Consider the following 20,990-nt stretch of genomic DNA (forward strand, 5'->3'; position numbering starts at 1 on the left):
GATTCGGCTGTTGAAACTTGTGTATGCCTTGCAAAGTTCTTGTGCTGTGTTTTTCAGCTCCATCAGGTTGTTTATGTTCTTCTCTAAGCTGGTTATTCTAGCTAGCATTTCATCTAACCTTTTTTCAAGGTTCTTAATTTCTTTGCATTGGGTTAGAATATGTTCTTTTAGCTCAGAGAAGTTTGTTATTACCCACCTTCTGAAGCCTGCTTCTGTCAATTCATCAGATTCATTCTCTTTTTCTGTTCCCTTGATGGTGAGGAGTTGTGATCACTGGGAGAAGAGGTGTTCTGATCTTTGATGGTTTCTTCCTTTTTGCTCTGTTTTTTTTTTTCCCCCTCCATCTTCGTGGATTTATCTCCCTTTAATATTTGAAGTTGGTGATTTCAGGAGGAGTCTCTGAGTGGATTTTTTTTCTGTTGAGGTTGGAGCTGTATCTTTTTTGGCCTGTAGAGGGTGTTGCTGGGCTCTATATGATTCAGTCAGGTTGCTGGGTGGGTGGTCCTTTCCTGGAGTTTGTTTGCCTTTGAGATTGGTCCTGCCTTCCCAATGGTCTCTCCTTCCCCAGCTGGATCTTCCTGGTTGGGGTCAAGCTGGTGTATTTGCTGCCAAGCTCTCTAGCAAGGGCTTTAGTTTGAGTTTGGTGGAGGTAGGGCCTGCCAGGCCTTAGGTCTGTTTCCCTGCTTTCAACTCTGCCTCCCTTTGTGGGATGGTCTGTCCCACTGGCGTTAGTCCAAACTCCTGCCCAGGTCCCTGCGACAACTTGCCGTGCCTGGCGGTAGGGGCTGCTCACATTTGCATCGACTACCCATGGCACCCCACCATCTGGCAGGGCTCTTGTGGACCATGGGTTGCAGGAGGGATGAGATAAGCAAAGAATCCAAATCAGAGCAATGAGGCGGTTGAGTCCCCCAATGCTGTGAGCCTGCTGCATGTTTCAGGTGGGGATGCGCCTCCCCCGTCTTGATTTCCCCCCAGGTGGCTCTCGCCCTGCAGCTCCTTCCCTTGGCCTATTTTCAGAGCCCTGTTAGTCCCACAGACACAAACCTGGCACCTCGTTTGGAATGGTGAAGTCCTCTAACCCTCTTTGTCTCAGTCGCTGGGAGCTGCATTCCAGTGCTGACTTCTCTCAGCCATCTTGGTACTCCCAGAAACTAGATATTTTCAAAGTCTCTTCTGGGTCTCAGATTTTGGATGTTTTTTTCCTCTAGAATTGAGAATAGGTTTTTATCTAAGCACTGTTATCTGTCTAAAATCATAGATATTAATTTATTCATAGCATTTAGATTGTGTCTAATCTTTCAGAAAACCATCTTTAGTTATTCAGATTGGTGAATGGGGATCCTTATATGAGTACAAATTATTAATTGCATACTCTCCTGCTATTCAGGCAGCAACGAGCTCTCTAACTGGGTCAGATGCTTTTAGATCCTTAAGCACTATAGTTAGGTCGTTGGGAAAATAATGTGTTTTACTTAATTTAATTTACTACTTGCATCCATTTGTGAGAAAACTCATAATTTAAAATCCACATAAAATTTTTGTTACAAAAAATAAAAGGACCTTGAGGTATATGATTTTGTCCATGTGTCAATATAATATACTGCATAATGGTTGTTAAAGAGCAGTTGAGCTCTTAAGTCTAAGAACTCTGTCCAAGCTTATGCCTAAGTCACCAGATAACAAAGGCCTTGATTTAATCTAAAGCTCTCTGAAGTTATGTAACTTGTCTATCTGGATTACTGCTATACTTCTATCTTCTAGCCTGGAATATTAAACATCCAATAAATTTTTAAATAAAATATACTAAAAGTTTTTACACGAAAAAAACAAACTCATTCAAAAGTGGGCAAAGGATATGAACTGATACTTTTCAAAAGAAGACATATATGAGGCCAACAAACATGAAAAAATGTTCATCATCGCTGGTCATTAGAGAAATGCAAATCAAAACCACATTGAGATACCATCTCATGCCAGTTAGAATGGCGATCATTAAAAAGTCTGGAGTCAACAGATGCTGGAGAGGATGTGGAGAAATAGGAACATTTTTACACTGTTGGTGGGAGTGTAAATTAGTTCAATCATTGTGGAAGACAGTGTGGCAATTCCTCAAGGACCTAGAAATAGAAATTCCATTTGACCCAGCAATCCCATTACGGGGTATATACCCAAAGGATTATAAATCATTCTATTATAAAGACACACACACACGTGTATGTTCATAGCAGCACTGTTTACAATAGCAGAGGCCTGGAACCCACCCAAATGCCCATTGATGATAGACTGGAAAAGGAAAATATAGCACATATACACCATGGAATACTATGCAGCCATGAAAAATGATGAGTTTGTGTCCTTTCTAGGGACATGGATAAATCTGGAAACCATCATTCTCAGCAAACTGACACAAGAACAGAAAATCAAACGCCGCATGTTCTCATGCATAGGCGGGTGTTGAACAATGAGAACACATGGACACATGGAGGGGAGCATCACACACTGGTGTCTGTTCGGGGGTCTAGGGGTGGGACAGTGTGGGATAGGGTATTGGGGAGGGATAACATGGGAAGAAATGCCGGATATAGGTGACGGGGATGAAGGCAGCAAACCACATTGCCATGTATGTACGTATGCAACAATCCTGCATGTTCTGCACATGTACCCCAGAACCTAAAGTGCAATAAAATATATATATATATATATATACAAGAAATTTTAAAAATACATATATATATACTAAAAGTTTATTATTACTAAGCTATATGTTATTCAAGAGAATAATTTAAGGAAAAATATAAAAAATAATTATGTATATAGTATCTTTGTTAGATGTAAATATCAGTAAGTTTTTAAATTTTATATTTTAATAGACATTAAAACAGATATATTGGGGAAAATCAATATATTTTAAGTAGTTATAATTATGTCAGTAGTTGTCAAATGACATTAATAAAACCCAGCAGCCATTTGTAATCAAATCTTTAAAGGAACTACTAAAAAGTAATATGACTATTTCCGCAAACCAATAATAAGTTTAAACAGAAATGTTGAAGCTCTTTTTATTAGAATTGGGAGTAAGGCAGTGATTGTTCACCAATATTATTTGTCATAGTTTTTGAGGTTCTAACTAAAGATGTGGAAATGAGTTGGTTTATGTTTGGGGAAATAAGAAATACAGTCATCGTCTTTGCAGATGATTATGACGGTATTACCCAGAAAACTCAATAGATTTTTTAAAAATTACAGAGGGATATAAAATAAATATACAAAAATCGATAGTTTTTCTCTGTTATCAATAGTGAATTAGAAATGTAATACTGAAAAAAATATCTCATTTGCAATAGTAGAAACATTAAAATACCTAAAAGATAAATTTAGCAGGACAGGATCCATATGAAGAAAACTATCATACTTTATAAAGTGCAATAATGTTTAACACTTACAAAGCATTTACCCTGAACCAGGCACTATTTTGAGCATATTAATGTGTATTAATTCATTTATTCCTCACATCAACCTACAGAAAAGTTGCTGTTATTTTCATCATTTTACTGAGGCTCAGAAAAGCTTGTTAATTCATCGAGGGTCACTTCTGAGATCTGAATCATAGTCTTGAGTGGAGAGCCTTAATATCATTCATAAAACCAGGAAGCTCTTAATATTATAAAATTTGTCAATTTTTTTCAAAACATTTGTTAGAGAATTATTTTTTATTTTTAACTGGATGTAATTATCTTAAGTTCTTATGGAGATTAAATGTTTAAGAATAGCCCAAGAAATTATGAAAAATAATGAATGGTGAGTCCATGAATAGATCCAGGTCTAGCATTTTATTTCAATTGGAAATGCATGCTTTATTTAATAAATGGTGCTGTTAATTGACCATCCTTCTGAAAGAAAACAGACCTTTTGATAACTAGGCACAAGAATAAATTCCAGGTGGATTATAAATACTAAAAAAAATTTTAATTGACAATTTTAGAAATAAAATTAGAAAAATACTTGTATAAAAATGTGGTGGAGGAGCCTTGCCTAAAGCAAGTGAGAAAACCCAAAGCCATGGAATACTTTTTAAAAATTGTCACTATATGCTGGAGAAGATGTGGAGATAAGGGAACCCTCCTTCACCGTTGGTGGGAATGTAAAGTAGTAGAACCACTGTGGAGAAAAATATGGAGGTCCTTCAAAATACTAAAAACAGAGCTACCATATGATCTGGCAATCCCACTCCAACATATATACATAAAAGAAAGGAAATAAGTATATTGAAGAGATAGCTGCACTTTCATGTTTATTGCAGCATTATTCACAATAGCCAAGATTTGAAAGTAACCCAAATGTTCATTGCATTCCTATATCAAAATATGACATGTAACTCCCAAGTATATATATTTCTACTCTATACCCACAAAAATTAAAAATAAAAATAGTCAATGTATACCATAAACCAAAAATCAAGCAACACATTATTTTGAAGAAAAACTACTTGCAATACAATGATATATAATCTTCCTTATAAACAATGAATCTAACAAATTATTAAGAGAAAGATAATCTAATAGAAAAATAGGTATGTGTTACGAAGGGCAAATCATTGACATGGAAATTCAAATGGCCAGTAAATATATGAAAGTTTCTTCAACAATTTTATGAGGGGAAAGTGTAAATTAATACAACAATGAGGTATTTCTCATGCATGAAAATGTTTAAAAGAGGTGAGTATATAGATAAAATGTGTTCTCATGTTGCTGGTGGGAATTTGAATTGATTTTTTTTTTTAGATTAGGCAATTTGTACCCCAGTTTAAGATACATACAGTCTTCAGCCTATAATCCTGCCTTTGCCAATTTATTCTGTAGATATAAAAACATAGTTCATAAGGATATTTATTGCAATATTATTTGTAGGGACAAACAACCTGAGTATCCATCTATAGGGATTTGATTAAACAAATTGTAACACATCTATACCGCAACTTTAAAAATATTAAATGTACGTAGCTATTAAAAAGAATGAGTTAAATGTGTATTGTTTAACAAAAAAGAAAACCATGGTATAGCTTTGGGTTAGAGAATCTGGATAAAGAGTATAGTATGATTCCATTTCATATTAAAAAACAACACAAACTCCCAACTATGATTACATAGTCATGTAAGCATGGAGATGGGTATAAACAAGAAAGAATACAAATTGCAAATAACACCACAAATATAATACCAAATACAAATAATAGTAGTTATTTTGGGAAGGTTGAATGGAAGGAAAAAGGATGCCTAACTTATTTTTAATTTTACTTTAGATTGTTTCACTTATTTTAATGGTCATATATTAGTTTGTAATTTTAAAGTTATTTTTAAAAAGAGGCAAACTCATAAACATAGCTTTTGTATTCCTTTACTCCAACTGGCAGGAATTGATATGTGAATTACGTGCAGTTTCTACCATTAAGAAGCCTACATTCTTGCCAGAGAGATAGATTCAGTAGATGCAATAGAAGATAAATAAAATAGTAAAATAATGCTTTAGTTAAAAAATGAAAACATCAATGAGAACCAACTAAGGCTTTGTAATTACAATCTAAATGACTAAAAATAGCCAGTAAATGCCTGGATCATTAGTCGATCATTAGTCGATCACTTCGACTCAAGCCAAAGAACTATTATTAAACATTTTTCATGATTAAGAAATCATATTTCAGGAAACATAGAGTCAGATTTTATCCTGGCAAGGCAGCTACATGCAATAAATATCCCTCCTTGTCCCAGAGTACCCTATCCCACAACTCTTCTTTGAGGTCAGGCAGAGTCATACAGATCCATGCATGCTAAATTGCCTTTGGGTTTGAGAGGAGGCTAGGGCTAAAGTGCCTGAGAGGTGAAAGAAGAGATTTGGAGGAATACAGGGGTCAATTAAAGCAACGAGATAATATTTCCATCTCTTGTTAGCATAATTATTACCCATTGATCTCTACCTTCACCCTTAATACCCAACCAGCTGTGAACCTGATGCTTAACTTGATTACGGTCTTTAGTCCCTCCCCCCTTCTTCATTTCCTCGCTTACTCTCTCTACTTTCCATTTTCCTCTCTTCTACTTCTTATTCTCTATTAAATTAAACATTAGCCTAATCTCATCATTGTGCAGTTAATCAGATTTTATAATATTATGAGGCCATATTCTTGTTTTAAATTATTTATTTATTTATTTTAGAGACTGGGTCTCATTCTGTTGCCCAGGCTAGAGAGAGCAGTGGCTCAATCACAGCTCACTGTAACCTTGAACCCCTGAGCTCAAGCATATGGGACTATATCCTAATATTAAAAGCTGACTTTTCTTTTATATGCTATATGATTGCTTTCTAGCTTTATGACCTTGAATAGCAAGTTACTTTTCTATCTTGGCTTCAGTTTCTCAAGCATAAATGGGAATAATAATCACTGTCATTTCATCTTGTTGGTTTGGCATTAAATGAATTAACTCATGTAACATGGGTGAAATAGTGCTTGGAACCTATAAGTACTTAATAAATACTGTATTTGCTATTCAAGTTAAATTACAGTTAACTTAGCAAATATTGACTTAATACCCACCAGGTGTCAGATGTTATCCTAAGTGATGGGCATGGGTGTATTTATTGAACATTTACTATTAGTCATGCAAGAGGGTTAGAGTAGTGAATAAAATAGAGTTCTTGCCTTTCTTAGTGTTTAGAAAACTATTGATTATTATTTGAGTTTGAGGCTGACTTTATAAATGTGATTGAGCTTTAATTTTTTGTTTTACTTTTAAATTTAGGATGTCTTGTATTATGAGCAGCTTAAGACCAATGTGATACAACATGACCTTTTGGTGGACAGTCTAATTTATAAAGTAAGTAAAAGTGAGCTTAGTTTTTTCCTTTTCATTAATATTAAAAATTGAGATTCTTCAATATGCAGAGCCTGCACTATGTATAATGATATATATTAACCTTGAAAAATAATTTTAAGTGATTAGATGTGTGCATATAAAGTTGGTGTTCAAAATTTGCAGCTTGCATTCTTTGTTATCTTCTTCCCTTTAAGAGAATAAGCATTTCTTATCTCTGTAAATTCAAGGTTTCTACACAAACAAAAAAGGAACTGAAAAGAAAATCAAAATATAATATTTTTATCTTATTATTCTTTAGGGCCTACTTTTTTATTCTCTTTATATTGAAGTCATTTTAATTTTTTTTTCTTTTTCCAAGCTAAGACAACCAAAAATTACATTTTAATTTCTTTTAGTTTCCAGACATGTAACTAAGTATATCTCAAGTTTTAAGGCAGAGATACATTGAATTTTTGCCTCCAGGTATCTGATAATCAAGTTGAGAGCTGGGTTGATGCTTTGTCACTGAGCCAAACAGAGTCCATTTTCCAGTACATAGTAGGAAACCAAACACCAAAGCACTGGGTTTTTATAGCTAGAAAGTTTTGATCAGACTGGATCCTGTCATGGGGTGATGCCGGGGCTTGATTTGATTGAATCCTGGATACTGCTATATGATTTCCACTTCTTAATTCAGACCCCAATCCTTAGTCCTAACACACAGGTTCCACCTGTGGTTGCATGCTTGGTTCATCTGGGCATGCTAAGGTTACATGACCTTCAACTTGGAGGGTCCATGGCAACTGAAAAACAGCTCATAACTGTGTTACATAAAAGTTGAACCAGATTGGTCTGGTGTATCTAACACTTTAAGTGTAATATAGGATACAAATAATTCTGAGTTAATATTAGGCAGCTTAAAAGTCTTGGATTTTAAATTTAAATTTGAAATATAATGGAGAAAGTCATATTATTACAGGTATCAGAAATGGGAAAAAGAAGATTACACATTGAGGACCTGAAAATTTGTCTGAGTAGAACATGGCCTGGGGTAATTATAACTATTAGTAACGAATGCTTACTATGCCATGTAGTATTCCAAACCCTTTACATGGATTATTATTTAATGCATACAACTACCTGAGAGTAGCAGATACTAACATTTAGGCTATGAATGATAAATGCATTGTTTTTCTGGGGAAAAACTTGCATTTAGCAAAGCCATTCATTAAAAATAACATAGCTTATAGGCAAACAGGGTTGGGGTAGACTCACTCAAACTTTTGCAACTTTATAATCAGAGTACGAACAAAAGCAAACGTCGGTGGCTTGGGAGAAGAATCGGACAGCTCAGGCAGGCTGGTCTGGTAGGAGCTATTAAAAATATACAAAACAAATAAAACAGAAACGCTAAAATAATGCAAGTGGAAGTGGCGCCCTGGGCCACTGGGACTACTGTTAAGGTGAGCATAAGAAGAACAGCAATGGAGAAATGTACCGGGCTGGGAATGTGCCTCTCTGGAGAGGGAGCCCCAGTGCCAATGTCCATTTTTAATGTTCTTAAGATGAAGCTATACAGCCTCATACCTGTGCAGCAGCAGCTGAGCTGAAGACGTTTTTTTTCTTTCTTGCTGATGATTATAATTCTCCTCCCTCTGCTCTGGCTACTCTTGCTTGAGAAAAATTGCATCTGAACCAACACAACTTCCATGTTAAACTAATATCACTCCCTTACCAGCAACATAGCGACACATGTGTTTTAACAAAACAGAAAGTAGTTATTTTGCCATTTTACAAATGAGGGAATTGAGATAAAGAAAGAAGTTTGTTTAAATTCACATATTAAGTAGTGAAGCCAAGATTTAGACCTAGCCAATCTGACTTCAAAACTGTATTCTTAACCTCCAAGCTCTACAGTAAGTGGAAAATGAGAGTTTAGAGGATACAGTCCTTTGATGGAAAGTCATGAATCTCACAGAGGCTTTTCACTAGATTTAGAACACAGGTACTACTGTTGACTTGGAGGTCAAATTATTATGCTCAGTGGATTATTTTATCGAAACTCTAAAAGGTCTTTTGGCCTGTAAAACCGTTAACCTCTTTTCCAATCAAATGAGAGGAAACTCACACATGAAAAAGCTCAAAAAAGTAAGGAGTGCTAGCATGAGAGTTCTCTTTGTCACCAAAATGAATTTCAGTTTGACTCAGTAAGAAAATCTGTTATAAGAAGAAAGTGGTTTGTGCCTGAGAAATTGAATGAAAGTTTTGATGGCATCAATCCTGTGCACAACATGAATGTGTTTAGGAAGATATCTGTCTCTGGTTATTTTTGACTTGAGTTAGTTGGGCTCTGCCGATCACTCCAAACATTATTAAAGTCAGCTGTTAAGAGAATGATCATTAAAAAAAAATACTCAGTTTTGTTATAACTCCCTATAGCAAAGACTTATTTTAAATTTAACTGAAAACAAGGTAGAGTTCTTTTAAAGGTTAAAGGAATGAGTGGAACAAGGCAATGTTAGAAAATCCGTGGTCAAATAGCTCAAACAATACAAAATTCAACCAGGCTGTTGAGCAAAGTAGCAATCAGGGGAGGATGGAAAGAGTCTTAGATGTTCTGAGTCGATGATTTTCTGAGTACAGAATGTCATTGAACCCTCCCTAGGCTAATTTATTAAATGGTTCTCTGTGTGTATGTGTGTGTGTGTGTGTGTGTGTGTGTGAACAAACTTGCTTTGTATCCATACTTTCTATAGTTTTCAACCATTTTTCTTGCTATAATCTGATAATTTATACTAGTGTTTTTCAACCTTTCTTCATTATCAAGCTCCTGAAGAGAAAGATTAATTTCTCTCTAATAAGAAAAAGTAAATAACAAAAAATAAGGTTTGGGTGGGTAGGAATGAGCTCTAGATAGCTACATACCATTGTAATATGTAAAGTTTGTTGACCTCCAAGAACCAGTTTTCATGCCCACAGAGGCAATAATATCACCCCTGTTGAGAATGCATAATCTCTACCTTTGTCCAGGCTGTCTTCTGACATAGAAGGCTATACCGTTTCTTTCTCCTTAATCTGTGTCGCTATGGTTTTTTCAGACGTAGCACACATTTGCTACCCCCAGAGTCATCTATTGCTCTTTCCATCCTCCCATGATTGCTACTTTGCTCACCAGCCTGGTTGAATTTTGTAGACTGATCTATATGACCGTGGATTTTTATAACATTTCTTTGTAATTTTCGCATGTTTTCAATATCTTGCCAGTGAGATTGTAGACTTCTTGACAATAAACATTTTCTTGTTTTCTTGTTTGTCTTCTTTTTTGTTTATTTGTTGAAGTTTTGATTTTCGTATCCTTCATCCCAAGCAATCAATCAGTACTTGTTGAACTGATTATATATTGGGTCTAAAAGTATGATGTAGTGTAGGTCTGGAGTTTTTAGATACATATATGGTTTGGGTTCTATATTTACTTATAAATAGATGGACACTATTGTAAGTAAAGGGACTTTTGGTGAATTTTAAAAATAGTTTTCTGGATATCTACTCTGTATCTGATACCATGCTAGGCATTTGCCCATCCTTTCTGAAGTAGGTGGTGGTATCCCCATTTACAGATATGGAGATCTAGGCTCAGAGTTACTGACCAAAGTCTTACAGCTAAAAGTAGGGAACTGGATTTCAAATCTTAGTTAAATCTGTTGGAATTTCATGTTGTTTACACTGAAGCACACAAGCAGCAGGTTCCAACTCTGGATACAATATTCAGAGATAATCCTGGGGGAAACACATGTTTTGGTTTATTTTTCTAAACTTTTGTTCATTTGTTTGCTTGTTATTGGAGAGGGGTACCTATAAACTGATGAATTATATCACAGGAAAATGTAATTAATTTCTGTTAATAGTTTTATCATTTTTATTTTTATTCACTCATCAAACGTGTATTGGGTATTTAGGTCCTAGGCACTGTGGTAGTGCTACATATATAAAAAACATTTAAGACATTGGAGCTCCAAGCGCCCAAAGTCTCATAGTGAGGCTCATGGAAATCATTAAGGTAGACTCAAGTCAGAAAGTGAGAATAGGAACATATTTAAAGAAAGAAACTAATACACTATCCAGGGGAAGTCAGTGAACTAGCTCTTAAACTCATAATACAGAAAATCAATGTTCTTGCTTTCTCCATAACAAGTGGTGACTTGCAAGTGAATAATCACAAAGGCATGGAAGATATTTGGTATTTGCGGGAATGGCAAGAATGTGGACTTCAACAGTGAGATTGAAACAGTAATTTGGGGCCAGATTGTTACAGTTGCTTTTTGATGTTATGATTGCATCTGCTTTTCTTTTCTAGCTTTAAGCCATCTAAATATTAGACTAAAAGGAGATAAAATTGAAAGAACAAAGAATTAATAAAGGGATCTGAAAAAGTAGGAGGAATTTGAGATTAACGTCACGTATATTAGTCAAGTAATTATATAGCAATGCTAAAATCTAATTGAGAAGTTTATGATCACAAAGTAATAAATTTATTGCAGTAATGCTTCTGAATACTGTGTGTGTGCTTTAGTACTACAGACAGATTCATTTGGGTTCTTTTCAGTACTGTCTACTTTTAATTATAGGATGTGAAGTTGACAGCAAGCAATGATGATTATTATTTTGTATTTGAAGATTATTTATATCAGGTAAGTTTAAAAATTAAAGTATATAGTGTTCTTGTTTTAGGTTCTCTAAATCATGATACTTTAGGAGATATCTCTGTTGTTGACTAAATCCTTTTGTAATCCATAGCATACTTGTCAGATGAAATGTAAATTTGGGAAAAGGTTACCTATTTTTTTTTTTTTTTGTAATTTCACGTGGATTGCATTGATTCTGTAGATCACATTGGGGAAAAAGGTTACCTATTGTTTTTACTGTGGGATTAGATAGGAGAATAAGAGTTCCCAATGTGTTCCTTTTTGCCATATATGGAACAACAAGGAGGTATTGGCAGGTGAGTTTTCTATCTTTGTTATTGGCACAGATACTTAAATCAGATGTCAAATTCATATTTAAGCCATTCCAAGATGTTTGGAGAAAGCATTTTGCATGATACTTTTAAAATTAAAGACATTGAATAAATAATATTTCAAAATCAATTTGGATTGTCATTATTATCCTTTGATCATTTCATTTGCTGATATTGTAGATGCTTGGATTCTTACTTTTTCACATCTACTAGAATAAAACCACTTATCATAAATAGAAAATATGTAATTTATATAGAATTGCCTACATGATGTTCTTTTTTTTAAAAAGATTACACATACATATTAATAATTTGATTTTGAATGAATGTCAATACAAATGTCTTAAAGGAAATACCTAGATTCTACACAGCAATTTCTGCTTGATTAAATGTAAATTGGTCCCTGCTGTTTGTATGAGCAGGTTTTTGTTTGATAATGGTGTTGGTGTATAAGTTCAATGAGAATCTCTCAGGAGGGTTTATCACATGTTCCAAGAGCTAAAGTATAAAGACTTTATAAGACTTATTTATAAAGTTAAAATTTTAAATAACCCAGAAACAATTTTAACAGATTCCTGTGATTTCAAGTGCATAATTAAAATTTTTTATTTTTTTAAATAGTGGACTTAAAATTTCATTTTAATATAAAGTTAGTTATTAATTAAACATTGGAGAATAAAAAAACTTCTAAAAGTTTGCTTATATAGCTAATATGTAGCCCTGTACCTAACTCTTAGTACTCTGTATATTTTTTAATATACAGGCATATCTTACAATATTGTGCTTTCCTTTATTGTGCTTCACAGATATTGTTATTTTTACAAATTGAAGGTTTGTGGCAACCCTGCATTGAGCAAGTCTATCAGCACAATTCTTTTCAACAGCATGCACTTGCTTCATATTTCTGTGTCACATTTTGGTAATTCTTACAATATTTCAAACTTTATTATTATTATATCTGTTTTAGTAATCTGTGCTTAGTGATCGTTGATGTTACTACTGTAATTATTTTGGAATGCCACAAATTGCACTCTTAAGATGGCAAACTTAATTGATAAAAACAAGTGTTGTGATTGTTCTACCAACCGGCTCTTATCCATTTCTCTCCCTTTCCTCCAGCCTTTCTATACCCTGAGACACAACATTATTGAAATTAGGTGAATAATAACCCTACAGTGGCCTTGAAATGTTCAGCTGAAAGAAAGTTACATGTCTCTGACTTTAAATAAAAAGCTAGAAATGATTATGCTTAGTGAGGACGGCATGTCCACAGCCAAGATAAGCCAAAAGCTAGGCCTCTTGCACCAAACAGCCAAGTTGTTAATGCAAAGGAAAAGTTTTTGAAGGAAATTAAAAGTGTTACTGTCATGAACACATGAGTGATAAAAAAGGTAAGCAGCCTTGTTGCTGATATGGAGAAAATTTTAGTAGTTTGAATAGAAGATCAAACTAGCCATGACATTACTTTAAACCAAAGCCTAATCCAGAGCAAAACCCTAACTCTCTTCAATTTTATCGAGGCTGAGAGAGGAGAGGAAACTGGAGAAGAATAATTGAAAGCTAGCAAAGGTTGGTTCATGCAGTTGAAGGAAAAATGCCATCTCCATAACTTAAAAGTGCAAGGTGAAGCAGCAAGTACTGATGTAGCAGCTATAGCAAATTATCCTGATTTAGCAAAGATCATTGATAAAGGTGACTACACTAAACAACAGATTTTTCAATGTAGATAAAGCAGCTTTCCATTGGAAGAAAATGCCATCTAGAACTTTCATAGCTAGAGAGCAGAAGTCAATGCTTGGCTTTAAAATTTCAATGGATATGCTGACTCTTTTGTTAGGATCTAATGCAGCCGACACCTTATGTTAAAACCAGTGCTTGTTTACCATTTCAAAAATCCTTGAGCCCTTAGAAATATGCTAAATCTACTCTGCCTGTGCTCTATAAATGGAGCAAGAAAGCCTTGGTGATAGCACATCTGTTAACAGCATGCTCTATTGAATATTGCAAACATATTATTGAAGGCTGCTACTCAGAAAAAGACATTCCTTTCAAAATATTACTGTTCATTGACAATGCATGTAGTCAACCAAAAGCTCTGATGCAGATGTACAAGGAGATAAATGTTGTTTCCATGCCTGCCAACATAACACCCGTTTGCAGTGCATGGATAAGGGAGTCATTTTGACTTTCAAATCTTATTTAAGATACACATTTTGTAAAGCTATATTGCTGACGTAGAAGTGAATCCTCTGATGGATCTGGGAAAAGTAAATTGAAAGCTTCTGAAAAGGATTCACCACTCTAAATGCCATTAAGAACATTTATGATTCATGAGAGGAGGTCAGAATATCCACATGTAAAGGCATTTGGAAGAAGCTGATTCCAACCTTCATGGATAACTTTGTGGGATTCCAGACCTTGGTGGAGGAAATAACAGTTACTATGGTGGAAAAAACAAGAAAAATGGAATTGGAAGTAGAGCTTGAATATGTCACTGAATTGCTTCAATCTCATCATAAAAATTGAATGAAGAGTTGCTTCTTAAGGATGAACAAATAAATAATTTCTTGAGATGGACTCTACTCTTGGTGAAGCTACTGTACACATTGTTGAAATGACAACAAAGTGTTTAGACTATTACATAAACTTAGTAAAGCAACAGCAGAGTTCAAGAGAATTTACTCCAATTTTGAAAGTCCTACTATGAGTAAAGTGCCAACAAACAGAGAAATCTTTCATGAAAGGAAGAGTCTATCAATGCAGCAGACTTTACTGTTGTCTTATTTTAAAAAACTGCCACAGCTGTCCCAGTGTTCAGCAGCCACCATCCTAGATCCATCAGCAGCCATACACATGAAGGCAAGACCCTCTACCAACAAGATTACAGCCTCCTGAAAACTTAGATGGTCATTAGCATTTTTTAGCAATAAAATATTTTTAAATTATGGCATTTACATTTTTTGGGACATATGCTATTGTACTTAATGGATTGTAGTGTAGTGTAAACGTAACTTTTATACATACTAAGAAACCAGAAAAGTTGTTGATTTGCTTTATTACAATATTCACTTTATTATGGTGGTGTGAAACTGAACCTGCAATATCTACAAGGTATGCATATATAAATAAAATCATTTATACAATAATGCTAGCTTGCTAATAACCTCTGTACTTCAGAGATACAGAGTGGAAATTATCAGTACCTAAATGGTGGTCTGAGAGAAGTTCCACAGAACCATCCTCAGCAGAAAAACCATAACTAGTGAAAAGTCTTTTTTTAAAAAAACTATTCAAAGTCTCTGGAAATTATCCTAAGATTACATAACAAATCAGCAAGCAAGAAAACATATATTTGAGAAAAGCTGCTAAATCTCAGTAAAAATAATTTGTGGCCCTTGAGTTATGACCTGCTTTTTGCCTCCCCACACCCCCAGATTAGCATGACAGAAGCTTCACTTCAGCCCTGTATGGCCAGGAAGATGGGGCTCCATTTCCCTCCAGCTTCTAGTCAAGGGCAACAGTATCTCCATAGGAGGAGCACATGGCTAGTATTTTTTAACTCCCTCAGCTTCATGTTGCAGATGCTAAACTCTAAAGAATACCACCAAGAAGTTGTTAGATTCCTTCCCACAGGGCAGAGATCTGGCCAAAAAGCTCTGACTCCACTCAGCAGGCCAAAAAACTAGGGCCTCAACTGCTTTCACCTCATTTTGTTTATAGAAAGGAGAGAGGTTCCACATGGGAGAGGCAAGCTGAGAAGACCAGAGGCTACCACCCTCATCCACTGTCTTTCTCATAAAGGAGAAATGTCACTCCAAGAGAAGTAGGCCACCTTCCCCAACCTGGTGCCAGAGCAATGACTCAGAGAATTTGCCCAGCATGGGAAGCAACCTTAACAACAGAAACTCTGCAGCTCTCCTCAAAGAACTAACTTTATATGGAGTATGGGAAAGTTCCAACCTAATGGGGCTCTGAATAATGAACATTTTAACAGTAAACACTTAAGAATTAAGAATAACAGCTAAAAGTATAGCCCCTGGTTTACCAGAGAAAGCCAGAGCTAGAGATAGCTAGGATTCATCCTGATAGGATAGGAACAAACCTCAAAATGACCTCACAACGGAGTCTCCATTTAATTGAATCAGCCTGTGGTACAATTTATGCATGAGGACATTGTTGAAAACAGTAGAATAATCAGCTGGCAGTTAGAGAGATGTCAAGAAAGACAGAAAGCATTAACAAAGAGATCAGAGGAAGAGACAGTCAAAGAGTCCTGCTAAGTCAGCCGGGCATGGTGGCATGCACCTGTAGTCCCAGCTCTCAGGAGGCTGAGGCAGGAGAATCTCTTGAACTTGGGAGGTGGAAGTTGTAGTGAGGGAAGATCACACCACTGCACTCTGGCCTGGGTGACAGAGCAAGACTCCGTCTCAAAAGAAAGAAAATAAAAAAGATTTCTGCTAAATCCAGTGTCATCAGTGTCATTGAAGGATAATTGTATGTATGCTCACTCAAGGCTGGATACTCTCAGGTATATCAGAAGCTTCATACTGTGGGAGAAACAGACTTAAATTAAATATTTCAACCAAGTCACTAAACAAATAAGCAAATAACAACCACAAGCTCCAGCTGCCTGAAAGATGGCCTAGATGTTGTACTTAACCAACAAAAACTTCCAAGCAGCCATTATAAATATATTCAGAGAACTAAAGGAAGCCATGCTTAGAGAAGTAAAGTAAGGCCAGATGCAGTGGCTCACACCTGTAATCTTAGCATTTTGGGAAGCTGAGGCAGGAGGATCACTCAAACCCAAGAATTTGGGACTAGCCTAGGCAACATGGCAAAACCCTGTCTCTACAAAATGAAAAAAAATTAGCTGGGTATAGTGGCATGTGTCTGTTGTCCCAGCTACTCAAGAGGCTGAGATGGGAGGATCACTTTTGCCTGGGGAGGTCAAAGCTACAGTGAGCTGTGATTATGCCACTACACTCCAGCCTAGGAGACAGATGAGATGTCTAAATAAAAAAAGAAAGAAAAAAAAGAAAAGGTAAAGTAAGGTATGATGACAATGTCTCCTCAAATACAGAAGGTCAATACAGAAACAGAAATTATATTTTTAAAGCAATGGAAATTCTGGAGTTGAAAAGTACAATAATGGAAATGAAAATTTTATTGGAAACACTCAAAATATATAAAAGCAGAGAAGAATCAGTGAACTTGGAAGACGTCAATAGAAATTATGTCATTTGAAGAACAAAGAAAATAACAAAGAGCCTCAGAGAAGTTAATAACAAAGATAACAGAAAATAACAAAGATAACAGAGCATCAGATAAGTTTAGGACAGCATTATGCTCACCAAGAAATTTATAGGAGTATCAGAAGGAGAGGAGAGAGAGAAAAAACAGAAGTATTTTAAGAAAGAATGACTGAAAGTGTCTCAAATTTGATGGAAAATGTTAATCTACACATCTAAGAAACTCAACAAACTCCAAGTAGGATAACCACAAATATCCATACCCAGACATATCATAGTCAAATTGTCAAAAGCCAAAGGCCATGAAAGAATCTCAAAAGTGCTGAAATAAATATTGAATGGCATTTTTTTTCTTTTATTTAACTCATGTTTCAGAAGTTCTGTCCTCAAATATCTTTGTGACCTTAGGCAGTTCACCAGACCTCCATGGGCCTTCATATTCCATCATTAAGCTGAGAGTTTAGATTACACTGTCTTTAGGTAGAGATCATAGACACACAAAAAAAGTTTCTGTGATTTGCCATAAAAGAAATGATTTGATTTTTCCGTAGAAGTGTTGATTCCAGATTGTTTATTCTTTTTAAATGTGGATTTTAAAATTCTTTTATCTCAAGTGTTATTAGTTACTGGGATTTAATCTGTTGAGAGTTTTATAATTTGTTATACAGGAAAATTCTATTGGTTTTTCCCTAAAGAAAGTTTTATTGGCTTTAATCTATGGATCTTTTATTACATTTCTTTACTACTACTGAAAAGTAAATTTACCTTCCTATTTATCTCTCCTACTGAACCTGGCCACCCCACCTTTAATCCAAGTTGCAGAGTAAAGTCAGAGTGGGCTTTTAAAAATAACAATCAATTCATGTCACTTGTTTGATTAAAACCAAAAGACCCAAATCTTTCCCAAGAGTCTATGTGACCCTGCATTACCTGGCCCACCTCTCCAGATGGATTGTTCACTTCTCTGCCTGACACTCCAGCATTCCATATTCCAACCACCCTGATCTTTAACTTCTTTCATTCACTATATTCCTTTCTACCTCAGGGCCATAAGAACTTTTATATGCAAGACTGTTACCTTCCCCTCTTTACCTGGTAAACTCCTATTTTTACTTCAGTACTCAATTTTGGACTTAACAGACAAAACCTTCAAAGCAGCCATTATAAATATATTCAGAGAACAAAAGGAAACCATGCTTAGAGAAATAATCTTTTACTCAGATACACCTTCCCTGACCAAACCCTCACTCATCTGCACACACACACACACACACACACACACACACACACTCTCAAGGTCATGGCTATCTAGTATGTGCTTTTAAAGTACTATGTAATACTATCCATTGTTTTTGTTTATAATACTTATAGTTTATTTGATTATTTTATAATTGTCTCTCCCATGTAAATTCTTAAGTGTTTTGGTCCTTATTGTTAATTCCAGTGCCTTGTATACTGTAGATACTGAGTAAAAATTTTCCTTAACATCATGTACTTGTTTTCATTGATGGGTTATCTTTTTCATTATTGAGAAGGAAGCTTTCTTTTTTTATCTAATAGCTTAATATTAATAATTATAGGTTAATTGATATTTTACCATCATTTATGGGGCTCTAGGTCTCCTTAGAGTTTAGTGCTAGTTGTAATGAACCCTTTCTTATGAGCTGACTCATAAGCAGATTAATGTCACGCAAAGATGTAAACAAAACCACATAAACTAAATATCTACCACTTGGCAAAAATTTAACTAACTCGCTAAAAGTTTTTGGTCCTTTCTATGCCATTTTGATCCAGAACATGAAACTTGTGATACCAAACATATGAACACATAAATTATAATATTAGCCGAATACCAATAATGGCATGACTCATAGTAATCTATGACGATTCTACTTCAGTGTGTGGGTAGAGAGAGTGTACATTTGACAAGTTTGTCCCATTTGGCCACCAGAGATAAGAGGATTGCCATTTTTAAGTTATAACTATAAAGCTTCTTTGTTGGTGGTAAAAGGGGCTTGACAGGTAACAAATCTGCCTCATTTGGTAAACAGAGTCAGTGAGGGTATCTGCTTTAAATGAGAGCAGTAACAAGTTCTCCAAATAGTGCCAGAACTGACCCTTAAGGGTACATTCATTTTTTATCTTTTCCACATGTAAGTGACTTATAAGTGAGAAAACTTTTAAGAAAACTTCTAAGTGACTGAATCAGACAAACAGTGGATGCATATTTTGAGAAAAAGCAAAATGAGGATCAGTAATGAAACCTCTGATGAAACCTGTGTTGGTGGGGACATCTAAGAGTGATGATGAATGACAATGAGTCTGATAGAAAAAAAATACTGATCTTATACTATTTGTAGATGATACCACCTTTGATGGGCTTACATTCTAGTTAACGGGGCAGGAGATGAACATACAAAATATTCTGAAATTGTTTTAAAGGGTTCAGCATTTAAAGTGTTAAAGTATCACAAACATTAAGTACTATAGTATAGAAGTAGGCTTTAACCTTTATTTTCCATTTTTATTAATATTTTAGTCCAAATTGTATTTGTTTTAGATTTTACATAATTTTTTCAGTCATAGGTCTCATGACTTTGCCTACTTTTAGTACTTTGGAAATGATTAAGCCTCTTAAATACTGTAGTAAGAACACTTATCACAAGGTCTATCCTCTTAATACCTTTTTGAGTGTACAGTATAGTTTTATTAACTATTGGCACTGCGGTACAGCAGATCTCTAGAATTCAATCGTCTCCCATAACGGAAACATTATACTGATTGAATAGCAACTCCATATTCCCTCTTCCCCCTAGGCCCAGCAATCACCATTCAACTGCTGCTATATGTTTGACTGTTTTAGATACCTAATATAGTAGAATCATGCAATATTTGTTCTTCTGTGACTGCCTTATTTCATTTGCTATAGTATCCTCTAGGGTCACCCATGTTGTCTCATGTAACATCATTTTCTTCTTTACAATGACTGAATAATGTTCCATTGTATTGTATATATTACATTTTCTTTATCCATTCATCTGTCTAAATAAGCTTTAGTGTGAATCTCTATCCACATAACATAAATAGATGGGTAATTGACAACATCTAAGCATCTCTCTTTGGGAATTATATAAAAATAAATTTTCCTTATATGGATAGTTACTAAGAAAACACTTTACTAAGAAAACACTTTCATGGTGATAGCTTTTAATTATTTATTTTACAATTAGTCTGAATTATTAGAAATCTGTTTTAACTAATAAAAACGTGTCTTTTTTTGAGTTGTACATTTTATTTATTTTAGTTTTCAAATTTTTTCTTTTTTTTTATTATTCTACTTTTAAGTTCTGGGGTACATGTGCAGATCATGCAGGTTCGTTACATAGGTATACGTGTGCCATGGTGGTGGTTTGCTGCATCCATCGCCCTGTCATCTACATGAGGTATTTCTCCTAATGCTATCCCTCCCCTATCCCCACACCCCCTGCTATTCCTCTCCTAGCCCTCCAACCCCCAGACCTCAGTGTGTGATGTTCCCCTCCCTGTGTCCATATGTTCTCATTGTTCAACATCCACTTATGAGTTAAAACATGTGGTGTTTGGTTTTCTGTTCTTGTGTCAGTTTGCTGAGAATGATGGTTTCCAGTTTCATCGATGTCCCTGCAAAGAACATGAACTCATCCTTTTTCATGGCTGCATAGTATTCCATGGTGTATATGTGCCACATTTTCTTTGTCCAGTCTCTCATTGATGGGCATTTGGGTTGGTTTCAAGTCTTTGCTATTGTGAACAGTACTGCAATAAACATATGTGTGCATGTGTCTTTATAATAGAATGATTTATAATCCTTTGGGTATATACCCAGTAATGGGA

General features: G+C 35.1%; 1 protein-coding gene and 1 non-coding gene across 3 annotated transcripts in view; both read left to right on the top strand.

Moving 5' to 3' along the window:
* Positions 1 to 20,990, top strand: part of TBC1D19 (TBC1 domain family member 19) — a 148,681-nt gene that overhangs the window by 84,074 nt on the left and 43,617 nt on the right. The window contains exons 12-13 of one of the 2 annotated variants that reach the window (XM_017505107.2): positions 6,798 to 6,872; positions 11,477 to 11,539. In XM_017505107.2, coding sequence (XP_017360596.1) covers positions 6,798 to 6,872; positions 11,477 to 11,539 — 138 coding nt within the window. The remainder of the gene's footprint in view (positions 1 to 6,797; positions 6,873 to 11,476; positions 11,540 to 20,990) is intronic. The other variant, XM_037730148.1, reaches the window with a different exon arrangement.
* Positions 19,373 to 19,452, top strand: LOC119467804. The gene has a single exon (XR_005196425.1). It is a non-coding gene; the product is annotated as a small nucleolar RNA SNORD74 (small nucleolar RNA).

The sequence above is a fragment of the Cebus imitator genome, unplaced genomic scaffold, assembly GCF_001604975.1.
Source record: "Cebus imitator isolate Cc_AM_T3 unplaced genomic scaffold, Cebus_imitator-1.0 Scaffold333, whole genome shotgun sequence".
NCBI lineage: Eukaryota > Metazoa > Chordata > Mammalia > Primates > Cebidae > Cebus > Cebus imitator.